We start from the raw sequence: 17,746 nt of genomic DNA, 5'->3' as shown, positions 1-17,746 counted from the left end.
CAATTCTATCTCCTTTGCAAAGGAATCAATGTTCATGAAATGTCATACATCAAGTCTTGCTGTTGGACACATTCTTCAAACAGTTTTTGAGGATGGAAGAGTTGAGAAAAATAACTTGGCAACTGGTGACTAGGAAAATAATGTTGGAAAATGGTATTTTTTAGTTATATATTGTTGTACAATATATGATAATCATCTTTCTTTGTTCTTACTTTCAAATCTCATTTGAAATGAAATGGTTTCTAGTTTTGCTCTGGGGATATGAAGAGGCAAATATAACAAGAGCGTTCTTCTTTTCCCTAATAAGGTTAATCCAAGAAGAGAAAGAGTCGACAGAATTGCGTGCTGAAGAGATAGAGAACAGAGTGGCCAGTGTGAGTCTGGAGGGCTTAAATCTAGCCAGAGTCCACCAAGGTGCCTCCATTACTGGCTCAATGACAGCATCATCACTTGCAAGCTCATCTCCTCCCAGCGGACACTCAACTCCCAAACTCACCCCTCGCAGTCCAGCCAGGGAGATGGACAGAATGGGGGTTATGACGCTGGTAAGAAACCTTACAATGACAGTATTTGATGTGATATTTCTTGTATTAAGTACTTAATCTTTTCACTGTATGACTGTCTCAACTCTCTAATTCTTAATTCACATCTTCATCATCCATACAGATAGCAAATTCTCTAGAATATAGACATTTGGTGTCTTTGGGCTTTGTTATAGTAGTTTCGAGCATTGCATGATTCACTAGGGGCATAGTGATAGTATTACCAAGGGCCTTCAGCACACAGGATATGGAATTAATAAGAAACAGAAACTGATCATTGGAATTACTTGTATGTAAAAAATGTTTACTAGTGGAAAGTTAAGACATTCCACCACTTCTTATAGGTGATCATTTATCAGTATAAAATACTTTTATATTTTATATACTCTTTTATACTTGCAGCACTTTTATGCATTCTTCATGACCATATATAATGCACAATGAAATAAGTTTTTTAGTTTCCACTAATTCATTTAACTGTTATATTTCAATATTACAGGTGGCTGACATATAGACAGCAAGCCACCATGAAATTACTGTGCAAATAATTTCTAACATTGCCGTGTCTTTGAAGACATATTCAAAAATGTCTGGTTCAATTTGGAAAGGGATTTGCAAGGAATTTAATTTTGATCGTAGACAAAAAGAAACAGTACATCTGTCAAATATCTGAAGATAGTGTTCATCAACATATTTAAGATGTAAAAATCTGTTACTGATCTGAGCACAGATGAAAGGTTGTGTATGAGCTACAAACCAATTTGGAGTAGGGGTGAATTAATCCCTTTAAGTACTAGGAGAGAATCAAAGCAGCCCACTCTGCTGATCTCATGCAGGGAACAGAATAAGGTATGCATAAGCCCATTTTTTATTTGCTTTTTTTTCTGATAATCATAATGTTACTGATGTCCCCTTGTGGTACATTCCTGGGAAACAGTAGCACTGATTCCCTGTGGAGCCTTTCCTAGCAGAAAAGGTTGTTAACAGCAGCTGGCAATGAAGCCTAGCTATTTTTTCTTCTCAGCTGGGAGTAGGGGCTTTTGCTTATGATCATCTAAGTATTCCCTTTTCCTGGGAACTGACAACTACTCAAACCAACCTCTGCCCCTCCCAGTTTAGCACGGTGTTTGCTGCTGCCTTGAGATCTGAGGTCAGCAGGGAGGAGGTCTGGGCAGGCAGTCATAATTTATTCTTTGCTGCCCCCAGTTCCCACTGCTGAACAGCAGAAAAGAAAATATTGTTTGCACAGGTCATTGTGGAGGAGGTGAGTGTGCAGGCTGCTGTGCTACCAACTACTTCACCAAAGCAGCACCTTCCCAAATGCACAGTCTGGTTCCCTTTCCCCAGCCGTCCAAAGTAAGCAGTCTGGCTGCGAGAAATGGCAATGGTTGAACTGCCCCACCAGCAGACACCTGCTCTACCTGGTCGCCTGGACTTTAAAACTGTAGCTTTGGGTCAGTAGGTTCATCAAATTCAAACACAAAATGACAGCATAGCCTCTGCAATTCAGGTGCCGTGGTTTCACTGTCATCCAGCTCTAACTGTGCTGAAACTCAGATGGATTTGTCTGTCTAAATTGTAGTTGAACTCTTGACTTGAGCAGTAGAAGCATCCCCCCATAGTGTGCTCAGCAGCACAGCCCACAGCTTTGCTCACCTTCATCAACCATTTCAGGACATTTCTGCCATGCACTGTTTCAGCAGGAGTTCAGCGTTGAATATCACTTCCCTTCTGGCTGAGAACCGACACAAGTGTGTCAGACATCCTCTAAGTGAAACTTTGATTTGGGAAGAGGTTTGTAGAAACCTGATTTCTGGAGCTCAAATTGCCAAATGACCCTGTATTTGTTGGCTGGAGAAGCAGGACTGCGTGAGTTTCCACAGCCTGGGCCCATGGAGCAAATAAATTCTGCAAAGTATTTTCAGCTTTTCTTAAATGAACGAGACATTTACCAAAAATAAAAATGCAAGAGGGGTCGAACAAGACCCATTCTAGCAGTCTTCTACTGCCAAATAATACTGCAGATAGATAGGTGAATATGTATTCATTACCTGAAAATACCAGTCTTTTTTTCAGGCATGGTATTTGATGATGATATTTTGTGGTTTTACTTGGTGGGACACCAATATATTTGTAATATTTGATAAAACTTCAAAAAAAAATCTGTTGGGGATAATGTAAGTACTTGTATGAAAAGTCAAAAATAGAAAATGCTACTACAGGCTTGAAACACCCAATTCTTTGCTAAGTTTATGAAATTGAAGGAGATTGTTTCTTTAGGGGGAAAAAACACAAACAAAACAAACAAACAAACAAAAAAAACCCCACAAACCAAGCCTACTTTCTCAGAATTTTTTCTGGGGTTATTTTATGTTATTGCATCAAGTGTATAATTAGTATATAATATGGAACACATTAAATTAATCTTTGCTTCCCACTTCATGAATGTGAGAAAAACAAATGTGAGGGTTTTTTTATGCTTCAATAATATTTATTAATCATTATTTTTTTGTTGTTGCCTCTTCTGTTACCAATCTAAGCCAAGCGACCTAAGGAAGCATCGGAGAAAGGTATGATACTGGCTTTTTTTAAAGTATGGGAGAGCACATTTATCATATTCCTCTGCTGTTTAGGTAACTAAATCTTTGCTGGGGTCCATTGCCAGGAACTGCATCCCCTCCTCTCCTTTTCATTCAATGCCTGAACATAATAATTTTAATCCTACCTGGAAGGGCTTCCAGGGGTCACAGCTACGCCAGAGAATCAAGGCCTACCAGTGATATCTTGGAGAAGCAGCCTCAACAGCACAAACTTAAAGGAATACTTATTTTTAAAGAAGAATGGACACAAGAGAATTACCTTAAAATGTATTTTGACAACTTTCTTGCTGGAGGAGCTACAGATAGATTCCTTGAAATCTTCTGGAGCAATATAAAGTTCCTTACAGAACTGGTACTGATGATGAGATTCCATGACAGAAGATGGTATTTAAGATAAATCATTATATGCTCTGACAAAATTCCTTTTTGTCCATGCCTATTGTCAAGCATACTGACCATTCTGGTAATATGCTGTGAAGAAGGTGGTCATGTTTATGCCTGTATTCCCCTTCTCTCTTACATCCCTGAGAAGCTTAGTTAACCTGAATAATCCTGTTTAATGCAAGAGACCCATTTACACCTGAAATTACCTTCATGTTCAGTATGTCTACCTGTTCAGCATAAAGGAAGTTAATTTCTTCTACAAGCATAATCTCATTTCTTTCAAATATGTGCTTTAAGCTGTCATATTTAGGTAATTGTTTTTCCCAATAGCATATTAATTAAAAAAAAAAAAAAGGACCCTTACACTTTGCTCAAAAAATTGCTCTTGAAATTTTACGTTTCAGTCCACTTAACAATTCTGTGCAGCATATGTTGAAATGTTCTTGAAAAGCTAGTGTGCTCCCATTGGAGTTTCTCTCCCCCAGATTGCAGTAGTTGAAGAAGATGGGCATGAAGATAAAGCCACAATCAAATGTGAAACTTCTCCTCCTCCAACACCTAGAACTATCAGGATGACTCATACCCTTCCTTCTTCATACCACAATGATGCCAGAAGGTAAGATGTTTGTAATGTGGACCAGTACTTCACAAAATACCACATATCATTGTTTTCAAATCATGTTGTTTAACTGTTCCAAAATGACCTGATTTCTTCTCTGTTTCTCATGTCATGTGAGAAAAAACCTTACCCGCTTTTTATTACATGACCCTGAAATTGTTTATCAGTGCTAAAATACGTGCTGGGTATTTCTGTTTTGAGGCACAGTATTGATGACTATTGGAAGCAGCAATGCTACAAATCCTAGAAATGAAATCAGAATGCTGACTATTGTATTTTTCGTAAGTTGCTCTTAGCAAAGTAAAAATACTTATTTTCATCCTTGCTTGACAGAGAAAGTGTGGTCTTCTGTTGCTCCATATGTTGCCAAATAATTAAAGATGTGATTGTTTCACTTGTTGGGAGATCATTACTACATTATAACCAATTAACTTATTTGCAGAGCTGTTCAGAAGAAAATAAAAATATTGACATTATCTATTCTATTTATTTATTATCATTTTGCAGTAGTTTGCCTACTTCACTGGAGCCAGAAAGCATTGGTCTCAGCAGTGTCAGCAGCAGTCAGGACTCCCTGCACAAAGCACCCAAGAAGAAAGGAATCAAGTCTTCAATAGGACGATTGTTTGGTAAAAAAGAGAAGGCTCGACTTGGACAGCTCAGTAAGGAATTAGTGAAACAAGCTAAGGTCACCATTTCACCGCCATTTTTCCATTTTTAATTTTTCTTTTTTTTCTTTTTTTTTCAGTTTCCAGTTTGCTAATTTTTCTGTTTTGTCTGGCACAACTTCCCCATTAAATTTAATTGTTATCAGCAATTATATTTGTTGATAGTTTGCCATGACTGTAATGTAAATGAGAGTGTTAGGGTAGAAGTTAGGGTAGAAATGGTAATACTGTATTCTTGAATAACCACATAAAGAGGAAGTGAGAAGGTAAGAAGCAATAAGTGGCTATAAGTGGTGTACGTATGTGATACAAAAAGTCATTAATCCTTGCAACTAAGTGTAGCTGCTTTTCAGATTTCTCTGTCTATAGATGCCCCCTAGTGCCTGTAACTGAATGTCCTCAGGATCAGTCTAATTATGCTGCTCACAGCAGTGCTTAGCTTTTTTTCCTACTTCTTCTGCCCTTTTCCCTTGCCAAGACTATTTCATTCTGTTTCATTCTGTTTCATTCTATTTCATTCACAGCAAAAATTTTCCTCTGCCTATTTCTCTAGGATATGTCTATAGGGACACAAGTATCAAATTGGAATAAACGTGTCAATAAAATCAAAATACTGTCTCTTTCCTAGTCATGCAGATGTCACATAATACAAATTTGTGAGGAACTAAATTTTACTGCAATGGTGACCATGTAACACTTGTGAAAGAATTTTTAAGGCCTTGCAGAAATTTAAACACTTAAGCAGCAAGCATAAACCTGAAATTAAAACCCTACATTTGTACTGCAATGTGTCCTTACCACAACTAACAAACCCATTGTTAAAGTAGTACAGAATAAAAAGAAATGTAGTACTAAGGTCAAAGTATCAGAGTAAAATTATAAAATGGAGTATTCATTCTTTATACTCCAACCTTTCTCCTCTCTGCCTTTGAAAACCACGTATTCTTGAAAAAACAAAAATCAACAAACTAATTTAAATTTCTAATATGAATTCCCTTTTATTTCTCACTATGGAAAGAATAAAACTGATTCGTTCAATCTTTTAAATGAGAATCTATAAACAAATCTTTCAAATACACCTGTATGCCACCACCTGCATTGATGGATAATTTTATAACTTTAGACTGCATCTATAGTTGTTAGACTTTATTAATTCACATTTACATTCCCTTTTTATTGATACTGATGGTTTATGCATAAAAATCCACAATTTATCAGTATGTCAGGAACACAGAGGACAAAGATGCAATAAATATTTTGGTCGTCCCTGCAGTTCTTTGGAATGTAGACCAAAAATTAAATAACTGCTTCAAAGACTATCTCAGGAGCAATGAAATGTGGCAATAGATTAATTTCCTAATACCCACCATGATTAATAATGCATAGATAGAATTTGATAAAGTCCATTTGTAATTCCCCATATGAGGGTACAAAATTGCTAAAAGATTTTAGTGAGTTGCAATTACATGATTTTTTGGGACTTCTATCCTTTAATTCAACAGCAAAGATTTCAGTACAGTGCACATTTTAATTAAGCAAACTAGGTTTATTAGCATGTATAAAAGGAACAATAAGACTGTTACCTAATCAAAAGGTAGGAACAAAATATTTTTCAGAGATTAAAATGGCATTGAGCAGCTGAATTACAAGTAGTTTTATTCAATTTAATTTTTAACATATCAAAACCATTTATTGAATGGCTGTTTCCATTCAATGGCAGTATCATAGGATCATAGAATATTCTGAGTGGCAAGAGACAATGAATTTTAAGAAAGAGAAGTCCTGGTACTACTTGACTCAATTTCACAACTGATGTGCTATCTGTGCAGCTGTATAATTAGAAGTTCTATTTGTGGTAAGATACTACATCAAAGAAATTTATATAGAAAGTCCTATCAGACTATATGGCACTACAAAATATTTTAATGATTTTCATAACCTACATTTATAATGAAAAATCAATAAAACAATGTATTTTATTTGCTTGCTTAAATTAAACACTCTAATTTAGTACAGACATATGCTTCTTACATTTTTAATATGGAAAATACCTTTTCTTCAAAAGCACATATTTATATATTCTTATTTAAGAAACAATATTAAAACCTCCAGATTTGTATTACTGAGTTCAACAGAGCCGTGCTATTACCCAAAATATTTCTTTGCTCTGTGACCCTCGCGAAACCCTGAAATTATTCCTTTTCAACTCCTAAACTTGCCAGAATTTTTTTATTTTACTAGTTGATAATTTTACCCTCTCTGCTAAACCGTTAGCATTATTGTTCCAAGCCACATTCTTGCCTTAGAAGATCTTACTTAGAACTGAGATGCAGATTTCTAGATTCTTCAAGTTTTTCTCTGAGTTTTTGGAGAAGGAAAAAGGAATGCTACAGGCAGCACAAGTGCACTTTCTTTCCTTCTTTTCATCTTTCCTTCTTTTCCAGTCTTCTCTCACTTGAAAAACACATTAGACACTTATGTAGTCTTCTCATGTTACATTTTAAATATTCTAGACCCTAAACCAAAGAATACATTGCAGGCATTTTTAGAGTTGCCCAAGCAAGCTGATCTGCATGAAGAAGGCTAAAAGGTCAGCTTGTTAGAAAACATTTATTGTGACCACATCCAATACTAGGTATCCTCAGTTATTCGAAGGCTAGATATATATGGAGAATGGAGAAATGCATTGTGCCCAAACTACTCTCCAGTCTATAATGAACCCTCAATGCACTGCACTCATCCCATCTCTATCCAACATACTGAGGGCTGCTCTCTCAAGAAAGGTGTGGTATGTTAATTGTTTGCTGAATGAAAAATGTATTCCAGAGTCAGCAGGAAGCAGTTAATGAAATTCTATAAGACCTGAACAGGCAGATGAATTTAAAAAGTATACGTTCCTGTTTTCTGCATGTGAGATGCATTTGCATCATTCTCATTGTGAGACTTGCAGAGGTAGTGTCTTCTTTATTTTAATAAAGTAAAAATCTGTCTAGACAAACAGTTAATGTTGTGGTAGAGTTAAAACAGCACCTCTTTTAAAAGAATAGCTTAAACCCAAGTTTTTCTAAGTTTATGCCATAGACGTGATGCAGTAGTAGGTTTTGTTCTCACTTGATTGAGGTACATGTAAATCTAACTTATAAAAGGCTGTGGCACTATTTCACTACATAACATTTATGAATTATTTTATTATTAAAATCAACAAATCAGGACAGAAATATTTTAATTTATTTTGTGCTTTTTTTATTATGCCAGTGACCACTATACAATTGTTCATTATCCATTAGCTGTGAAATTAGAAATTGCCATTTTTAGAGTCAATCATCAACATTTTACCATTTGCTGTATTCTTTCTTGTTCCAGTTGCACACCTTCCAAACTGGAGCACAGGGGGAAGGCAGCCTTCACAGGAGTGCTGCAGTGCCTCTGTCTGTACACATCCAAGTAGGAGTGAGAGGACAGTGTGAAGCTAGAGCCAGGAGACTGTATTGAGCTCCATGAGCAGGTCCCCTCTTTGAGTCAGGGCTGCGATAAAAAAGTCAGACCATTTTCCATTTCTGCAGTAGGAAAGTCATGTCAGTGGCCATGTGGATCTTACCGTGCCCTTAGTTTATAAAATTATTTTAACTTTGGTCCACATGTCCTTGCTTACTGCAAACTTCGTTTGTCACTCTGTAAGTTATTCAAGTTCCCTTGACTTTGACGGGATTTAGGTGCCTACAAGACAACTCCAGGGAAATGTAGGAGGCTTTTTACTTCTCTGAAAAATTCTTTCTTCGTCTCTGGGAGTTTACAGAAATAAGGACATCTAAGACTCTCCATGAAAGCAAAATGAAGATTTTGGCACTGCTGCATTAGGTGATGCTGTATTATGGCAATAGTAGAGAGACAGTTCTAGAGAATGCAATTTCATTTGTACATTTCTCAACTAAGATTGAAAAATGGTGCTTATTGCGTTGCTTACTTAGCATTAAATGCATTGCTTACTTAGCACCATGAGAGTTTTGCCTTAGGAGGCAAAGAAGAACAGGCAAAGGAGATAAGAGTGCTCTTGTCATACACTTCTGCTAAACACAAGGAGGAGAAAACATTTTTCTTTGTACTACTCTTTCCCATGTAGTAAATGCTTGTCAGAATTTACTTCTGCAGCTGATAGATTTCTCCACAAACACCAGATGTCACAGCTTAAGGAAGAAAATACAGATGATGATGGTGGGTGGGAAGGGAATTTAAGGGTTGAAGAGGGGAACAACATGAAGAGAAAAAAGGGAAAATATGGTGGGGGTATTGTTTGTTTTATTTTCCAGGAGGTTACATGGAATCTCCAGCAGCTCAGGAATCTCTGGGTTTAGGCAAACTTGGAACACAAGCAGAAAAGGACAGAAGACTAAAGAAAAAGTAAGTACTGTTTTTATGTGACTTTTTGGCTGAAACTTGATCCACATATCAGGATTCTTATTGTTTTACTCAAATGTGGAATGAGAAGCAAGACCATCTACTATGGCATTTTAGCAGTGATGTTTCTTTCCACTGTAAAAGTTTTTAAAGCTGAATATAAAATATAGGGGAATATATTCTTTCAATTGTACATTATTTCATTTGTGAAAGAACATAGGTTTATGAGAGACATTTTTCCATTTCACATTGTCATTAATCCTGTGCTTTTTGCCTTCTGTGCAATTCTTTAAAAATAAACACATATTTAATGATTCCCTGTGTAGATTTTCTTTCTCAAAAGGGTGAAAAAGCTTTTTTGTATTATCTAGCAAACAGTGTAATTTCTGTTTCTAGATGTCAAAGGTTCCCTATAAAACCTAGCAGCTTGACTTTCTTTTTGCCTGTCAGCAAATACAGGCAAAAGGCAACATGGCTTTTTGTTTGCATCAGTTGTATAATAATTTAATGCTGTCTTTCATGCACCTCCTTGTAAAAACAGTACACTGACTCATAGCAGCTGCCAGGAGCTATGAAGAACTAATAAAATAAGGCTGCAAACGCAAAAGAAACCTCTTGGCAGCATTGCACTTCCAGTGTAATTGGAGGGTGTCAGAGAAAAAGATGGTACTTAAAAATTACTTTGCAAATTCATTCTGTAAACAAATAGTTTTACTTTTCATCCATAGCCATTAACTTTAATGCTGTTACTTGTATTCTGAAAGCCTATTTTTTTCTTTTCTGTGTTTTCAGGTTTATTTCACTCTTCTAAGATTTCTTTGCTGAGTTTCAAGAGAATTTCCAATTTTAATCCAAATAATCTAGAGATAATATTAAAGCTTCTCTTTAAATTTAAATTACTACTTTCCTGTCAAGCGCTTGATGAAATATAACTTTAAATGTACACATCCATGTAATGTACAAAGGCAAGCATTTTGTTTATATCAGCCTCAATTTAGCAATTAAAGATCGACAAGTACTCACTGTGCTAGCTGAAAGAGAAGAAACATTTTAAATTCAATTAAGAAACACACAATAGCATTCACAGGGATGTTATAGTTGATGAGTCTTGTTCCTGTACTTCTTATCTATATATTTTTATCACTAATCAGTAATTTTAGATATATATCAATGTAGATTATGTTACCATGCATTTTTTTACTAAATCTAGAAAGTATCTTTGAGGCCATCATTACCATTCATAAAGAATATAATTTAATTTTCAGCAGCCTTGTTTTTTTTTTTTTTTGAAGTCCCAGTGTACCTTCAAGTTCTGAGAGCTGAATGTATCCCAGTATTGAAATAATTTTGAAGGGACAAATGCATTCATTTTGTTCACTTTCTTACGGGTTAATTCTTTAAACTGGGTAAAATAACATAAGACTTGGCACACACAGCTGCAAACAAGACATGACTCCTTCATCTATAGATTGCCTACTAACTTTTGCCTACTAACCTGTATTTACAGACGGGTGTGCAGATAATCTGTTATTAAATTTCTGTCCAATCTTTCACAATCTCATGCTCTCTGCTTTTCAAGTCTTTCCTTTTTTTCTCCTGTGTCTGTCTGTCCTTGGTCCTTTATGAATAATATATAATCAAAATGTCCTCTGCTGGAAGGAAAGGAATCTTTCCTTTGTGACTATGACTATTCTATTAGTCTGAACTGTATATTATTCAACCAAAGTATATGTTCTACAACTAACTCATGAAGAAAATTAATTTTTCCCCTGTTCCTTTTAGGGTTAACTCTCTTGATAGTTTCTCACTTTAGAATCTTCCTGCAGACAGGTTAACAGACATTGCTGGTTTACATATATATGTATGTATATGTTATATCATTTTAGAGGAACCATAATATAGGAAAAAAATCTAATGTATTGTGTTAGAGATATGCAGGAGATTCTACTGAATTATGGTAGTTGGTAGGGTGCCAAACTGTCAATAGAGTGTAAGAGAATTAACACGTCCTTGTAAGAAATGCAGTCACAGCATCAGAGAATGGGTCAGGTTGGAACACAGTGGTTCATCTGGTCCAACTTCCCTGCTCAAGCGGGCTCATCCCAGAGCACATCACATGGCACAGGATTGTGTCCAGATTTTTCTTGAATATCAATTATTTATTTGCATGTCTTATCTTAGAAAATATTAAATTGAGACAGTCCAGAAAGTAATTTAAATGAAAAGTTTGTTGCAGTAGGTCACATTCCTTTGTACCAATTCTTAACAATGCCTAATTCCCTCTGGAAGCAGCTTTGCCATACTCACAATAGGTGCAAGATTACTGAACTGTGTAGTGCAAATGAGGGTACTATGCTGTGTAACATTAATGGTGGTGGGGATGCGTAGGAGGTCTTTATAAGACATAATAAGAGAAGTCTGAGAGCCATTTCCTAGCTCCTGATGTAGCAGTAAGATCTATAGCAGTATAATTTAAGTCCCAAGTGGTTGATTCCTCTTTTGCTGCTAAAAAAAAAGCACTCTACAAACCCTCAGAGACAGTGAGCACAGTCACTGGAACACAGAGCAGAGAAATTCACCTTGTAAGTATTTCTAACTGACTTGGATTAGGACATAAAAGCCCAAGAGAACCAAACTCACCAATAGGATAGGTAAAGTGTAAGCTAAAGATGGGAAGTACTACTTTGTATTTCATTTTAGGTCTGAGAGAGCTTTACTTATGCTAGCTTTGTTGCTCCCCTTAAAAAAATAAAAACCAAAGCCAAAGCAGACAAAACCAAAAGCAGCCTCAAAAAACCCACAAACAAAAGCCCAAAATCCTGCAACAACAACAAAAAATACAAATCACCTCAAAACAGTGGTGCTAGAGCCAATTCTCTTTTCTATAAAACAGGTATAATACCACATACTGAAACTGTGTTTCTTTTGACACATGCAAGTTAGCTGAAATGGCTTTCACAGCTACTAACAGCTCAGCAAAAATCTGAGTTGAGTTTTGGCTGTGGTGCAGGAAAGCAAGGGCTCTCCCCTTGCTGTGAAACAGATGTCAGATTCATCACTGTGATCAACATAGGACTACTGTGATAGTAGCCATGATCTTCAACAGACTCTGCTATTAGCTTTGATTTAGTTTGGATAGAAGTCATTATAAAAGAACAGATTCCTGTTAAAATTATATCCATGACATCTCTTAACTGAGAAATACTTAAAATGCTAAATTTCTCATTTTACATTTTTAAATGTATTTAATTTCATTGGTAATTCTAGAAGGATGCCCCTTCCCCAGGGATGAAGATGTGTAACATTTCAAATTGCCAGGTGGTGCAGCTGCATGTTCTAATGGTCCATTGGGTGTCCTGGGCACCTGCTCCCTCAAGCAAGCATTGCATTGACTCTGGCCCCTATGGAGTTAAGAACACACTGCAGTGTGTTATAGTGCTTTAGCCTAATTTGTTTGTGTGGAATCAGGTACTGAATACATTTCACTCTGAAAAGTTTAATGAGTATGGTAATTCTGGAGACCAGTTCTCTCTCTGGTGATTATAGTGTCATTAACCTAAATTTCAAGATTTCTCTGCTTCTTTAGAAGATGTTATTTAGCTGTAAAATTTCTTTCAGTTTCAATTGACTGCTTAGACATCATTAAAATGTAATTAACAGCTTGTTTCAATGATATGCTAGACATTTATAAACCTCCAACAGGAGTCTCTAGTCATCCAAAATTTAGTTACTACAGTAGATTTATTAGGAACAAGTTGTGGCTAGTCTCTCTGTCGGAGCCCTGGCTAGCTCGAGAGACAAACCACAGTTGAAAGGATTTTTCCTCAGGGTTTCAAAAACCCAGGAGTGGCTGTGAACCTTTTCCTTTAGAGAGAGATCAGATTCCCGTCAATGGCAAAGGAAGGTCTGCACTTGATCCGAGGGGAAATGAGGGCTTTATTCAGTCTTTCTTCTGTAGTCCTGTCTCAGCATGGGCAAGAGCCCGGTCCCTGTCGCCAAGCCCAGAGAGAAGGAGCCGGCCACATGGCCTGGGCTTATAGGGAAGGGGCTAAACGCGGGGACAAGCCACTACCCAATCAGGGATAAAATGGGAGTGGAACAGGGTTGGATTTCATTCCAATGTGAAGGAATTCGGGAACGGGAGGTGGAGCTTCCTTTGTTCCTGAGTGACTCATCATAAAAGCAGGTGGAGGGCTTGCAGTGAGGGCCATTCAGGAACGGGAGGTGGAGCTTCCTTTGTTCCTGAGTGACTCATCATAAGAGACCACCGGGGAGCGCGGTGACCCGGAGCGCGGCAAACAGGAGCAGGCAAACAGGGTCACAGCGCAGGGTCACAGCAGTTTGCGCAGCAGTTCGCGCAGGCAGGGCAAGCAGGCGGGGCTGCTGGTTGTTGCTACTTTGGTGTAGTGTTTATATTGGTTTATTAATCTTGGGCTTTCTCCTAAACAATGGTTTCAACCCGGTCAAAATCTGTGGTTGGTACAGGTGTATGTGACCAAGTAGAGCCCTCCAAAAAGAATGTGTCTGTACAGACCCATTCCTGTCCGGAGTGTTTGAGCTTGTCAGTGGCTTCAGGAGATGTTGTGAAAAAGGCCTGCCTCAGGTGTGAACAAGTGAATGACCTCCTTTTGCTAGTGGCTGAGCTTAGGGAGGAAGTTGAAAGATTAAGAAGTATCAGAGATAGTGAAAGGGAAATAGACTGGTGGAGTTCAGCCCTTACATCTTTAAGGGAGGCCCACCAGGAGTCAGAGGACCCATATGCCTCTCACTCTCAGGCAATAGAGGGGCACCTGGTAGATGAAGGGGAATGGGAACGGGTCCCTGCTTGGGGAGGTAATAACAATAATCCCTCCTGCCCTCCATCCCCTAGCCAGGTGCCACTTCAGAATAGGTATGAGGTCCTGGATCTAGAGAGCCAGACAGATAATTTAGAAGAAAATTACCTGCTCAGTGAGACTTCCAATTACAACTTGTCTAAAAAACGGATTATTACCTCTAACATCAAGAAAAAAAGAAGGGTGATCGTAGTGGGTGATTCCCTTCTGAGGGGGACAGAAGGCCCCATATGTCGACCTGACCCATCCCACAGGGAGGTCTGCTGCCTCCCTGGAGCCCAGGTACGAAACATTACTGAGAGACTTCTTAGGCTGATTCGGCCCTCTGATTATTACCCACTGCTGATACTCCAGGCTGGCAGTGATCAGATTGAAAAGAGGGGTGTCAAGGCGATTAAAAGGGAGTTTAGGGCACTGGGTCAAGAGGTTGATAGGACAGGTATACAAGTAGTGTTCTGCTCAGTTCCTTTGGTGGCAGAGAAAAATGATGAAAGAAATAGGAGAACCCACATCTTTAACAAATGGCTCAAGGGTTGGTGTTATTGGCAAAATTTTGGATTCTTTGATCATGGAGCAACCTTTATGGCACCTGCTCTACTGGAATCAGATGGGATACATCTCTCTGTTAAAGGCAGGAGGTTTTTAGCCAATGAACTGGCAGACCTTATTGAGAGGGCTTTAAACTAGGTTTGAAGGGGGAAGGGGATGCATCTGGACTGTGTGGAAGCAGGCCCAAGGATGATAAGACTGTGTTAAGGGAGAAATCAGTAGCCCAGCTAAGGTGCATGTATACCAATGCACGCAGCATGGGTAACAAACAGGCAGAGCTAGAGGCCATGGTGCATCAGAGGAACTATGATATTGTTGCCATCACAGAAACGTGGTGGGATGACTCACATAGTTGGAGCACTGCACTAGATGGCTACAAGCTCTTCAGAAGAGACAGAAAAGGGAGAAGAGGTGGAGGGGTGGCCCTTTATATTAGGGGAGTTTTGGATGTCACAGGTATTGAAACTAATGATGATGAAGTAGAGTCCCTATGGGTAAAAATTAAGGGGAAAGCCAACAAGGCTGACATCCTCCTGGGAGTCTGCTATCGTCCACCCAATCAAGATGAAGAGGTGGAAAACTTATTCTATAAGCAACTGAACAATGTTTCAGGATCATCAGCCCTTGTTCTTGTAGGTGACTTCAACCTACCAGACATCTTCTGGGAACTTAATACAGCAGAAAAACAGCAATCTAGAAAGTTTTTAGAGTGTGTGGAGGATAACTTTTTGTCACAACTGGTGAGCAAACCCACCAGGGGAGGGACTGTGTTAGACCTATTGTTCACAAATAGAGATGGACTGGTGGGTGATGTGGAGGTTGGAGGCCGCTTGGGGCACAGTGATCATGAAATTATAGAATTCTCGATAATTGGTGAAATAAGGAGAAATATCAATAAGATCTCTACACTGGACTTCCGGAGGGCAGACTTTGGCCTATTTAAGAGACTTATTCAAAGAGTTCCTTGGGAAACAGTCCTTGAAAACAAAGGAGTCCAGGAGAGATGGGTGTGCTTCAAGACGGAAATCTTGAGGGCACAGGAACAGACTGTCCCTGTGTGCCGAAAGACGAGTCGACGAGGCAAACGTCCAGTCTGGATGAGCAATGAGGTTTTGAAGGAACTTAGAAATAAAAAAAAAGATGTATCATCTTTTTAAGGAGGGACTGATTTCTCAGGAAGTATTTAAGGGAGCTGCTAGGGCATGTAGAAAAAAAATCAGGGAGGCCAAAGCCCAGTTTGAACTTAACTTAGCAACTTCTGTTAAAAACAATAAAAAAAGTTTTTACAAATATATCAATGATAAAAGGAAGGGTATAACCAACCTTGGTTCCTTATTGGATGAGGCAGGCAACTTAGTAATTAAAGATGAGGAAAAAGTGGAACTGCTTAATGCCTTCTTTGCCTCAGTCTTTATTGGTAGGACAGCTTATCCTCAAGACAACTGTCCTCAGGGGTTGGTAGGTGGTGCCAGGGATCAGAATGGTCCTCTTGTTATCCAAGAGGAGGCAGTCAGAGAACTGCTGGGACACTTGGATATTTATAAATCAATGGGACCAGATGGGATCCACCCTAGGGTGATGAGGGAGCTGGCAGATGAGCTTGCGAAGCCGCTCTCCATCATTTATCAGGAGTCGTGGCTCACTGGCGAGGTTCCAGGCGATTGGAAACTGGCCAATGTGACACCCGTTTACAAAAAAGGTAGGAAGGAGGATCCTGGTAATTACAGGCCAGTGAGCCTGACCTCAGTACCAGGTAAGATAATGGAGCAGTTCATACTGAGTGCTATCACACAGCACTTACAAGATGGCCAGGGTATCAGACCCAGTCAACATGGGTTCACAAAGGGTAGGTCATGTCTGACCAACCTGGTCTCCTTCTATGACCAGGTAACTCGTCTGGTAGATGCAGGAAAGGCTGTGGATGTTGTCTATTTAGACTTCAGGAAGGCCTTTGATACTGTCTCCCACAGCATACTCCTAGATAAGCTGGCAGCCCATGGCTTGGACAGGAGCACTCTTCGCTGGGTTAGGAACTGGCTGGATGGCTGGGCCCAGAGAGTGATGGTGAATGGTGCAGCATCCAGCTGGCGACCAGTCACCAGTGGTGTCCCTCAGGGGTCTGTATTGGGACCAGTTCTATTTAATATTTTTATAGACGACATGGATGAGGGCATTGAGTCCTTCATTAGTAAATTTGCAGATGACACTAAGCTGGGAGCTTGTGTTGATCTGTTGGAAGGGAGGAGGGCTCTGCAGAGAGACCTAGATCGGTTGGATGAATGGGCAGAGTCCAACAGTATGAAGTTTAATAAGTCTAAGTGTCGAGTCCTACATTTTGGCCACAAAAATCCCCTACAGCGTTACAGGCTGGGGACAGTGTGGCTGGACAGTGTTCAGGTGGAAAGGGACCTGGGGGTGCTGGTCGACAGCCAGCAATGTGCCTTGGTGGCCAAGAAGGCCAATGGCATCCTGGCCTGCATTAGGAATTGTGTGACCAGCAGGAGTAGGGAGGTCATTCTTCCCCTGTACTCGGCACTAGTGAGACCACATCTTGAGTACTGTGTCCAGTTCTGGGCCCCTCAGTTTAGGAAGGATATTGAGATGCTTGAGCGTGTCCAGAGGAGGGCAACGAGGCTGGTGAGGGGCTTGGAACACAAGCCCTATGAGGAACGTTTGAAGGAGCTGGGGTTGTTTAGTCTGGAGAAGAGGAGGCTTAGAGGTGACCTTATTACTCTCTACAACTTCTTGAAGGGAGGTTGTAGACAGGTGGGGGTCGGTCTCTTCCACCGGGCAACAACCGACAGAACAAGGGGACACAGTCTCAAGCTACGTCAGGGAAGGTACAGGTTAGATATTAGGAAAAAAATTTTCACTGAAAGAATAATAAAGCACTGGAATTGTCTTCCCAGGGAGGTGGTGGAGTCACCATCTCTGGATGTGTTTAAAAAAAGACTGGATATGGCACTTAGTGCTATAGTCTAGTTGAGGTGTTAAGGCATAGGTTGGACTTGATGATCTTAGAGGTCTCTTCCAACCTCATTATTCTGTGATTCTGTGATTCTGTGAATGGGCGGGGAAAAGGGACAAACCTCGAATGTTACATTTTCCAGGGGAACAGGGGGGGGAACAGAAGAAACCATTACAAAACCCAATA

General features: G+C 39.2%; 1 protein-coding gene across 1 annotated transcript in view; it reads left to right on the top strand.

Moving 5' to 3' along the window:
* The window catches only part of PPFIA2 (PTPRF interacting protein alpha 2), a 335,304-nt gene that overhangs the window by 285,515 nt on the left and 32,043 nt on the right, over window positions 1–17,746 (top strand). Inside the window, 5 exon segments of the mRNA XM_058420262.1 lie at window positions 308–545; window positions 3,083–3,112; window positions 4,012–4,142; window positions 4,653–4,807; window positions 9,121–9,211. Of these exon segments, the coding sequence (XP_058276245.1) occupies window positions 308–545; window positions 3,083–3,112; window positions 4,012–4,142; window positions 4,653–4,807; window positions 9,121–9,211 (645 nt within the window).

The sequence above is a fragment of the Hirundo rustica genome, chromosome 4 (assembly GCF_015227805.2).
Source record: "Hirundo rustica isolate bHirRus1 chromosome 4, bHirRus1.pri.v3, whole genome shotgun sequence".
Classification (NCBI taxonomy): domain Eukaryota; kingdom Metazoa; phylum Chordata; class Aves; order Passeriformes; family Hirundinidae; genus Hirundo; species Hirundo rustica.
This window is presented reverse-complemented; position numbering and strand designations above follow the sequence as displayed.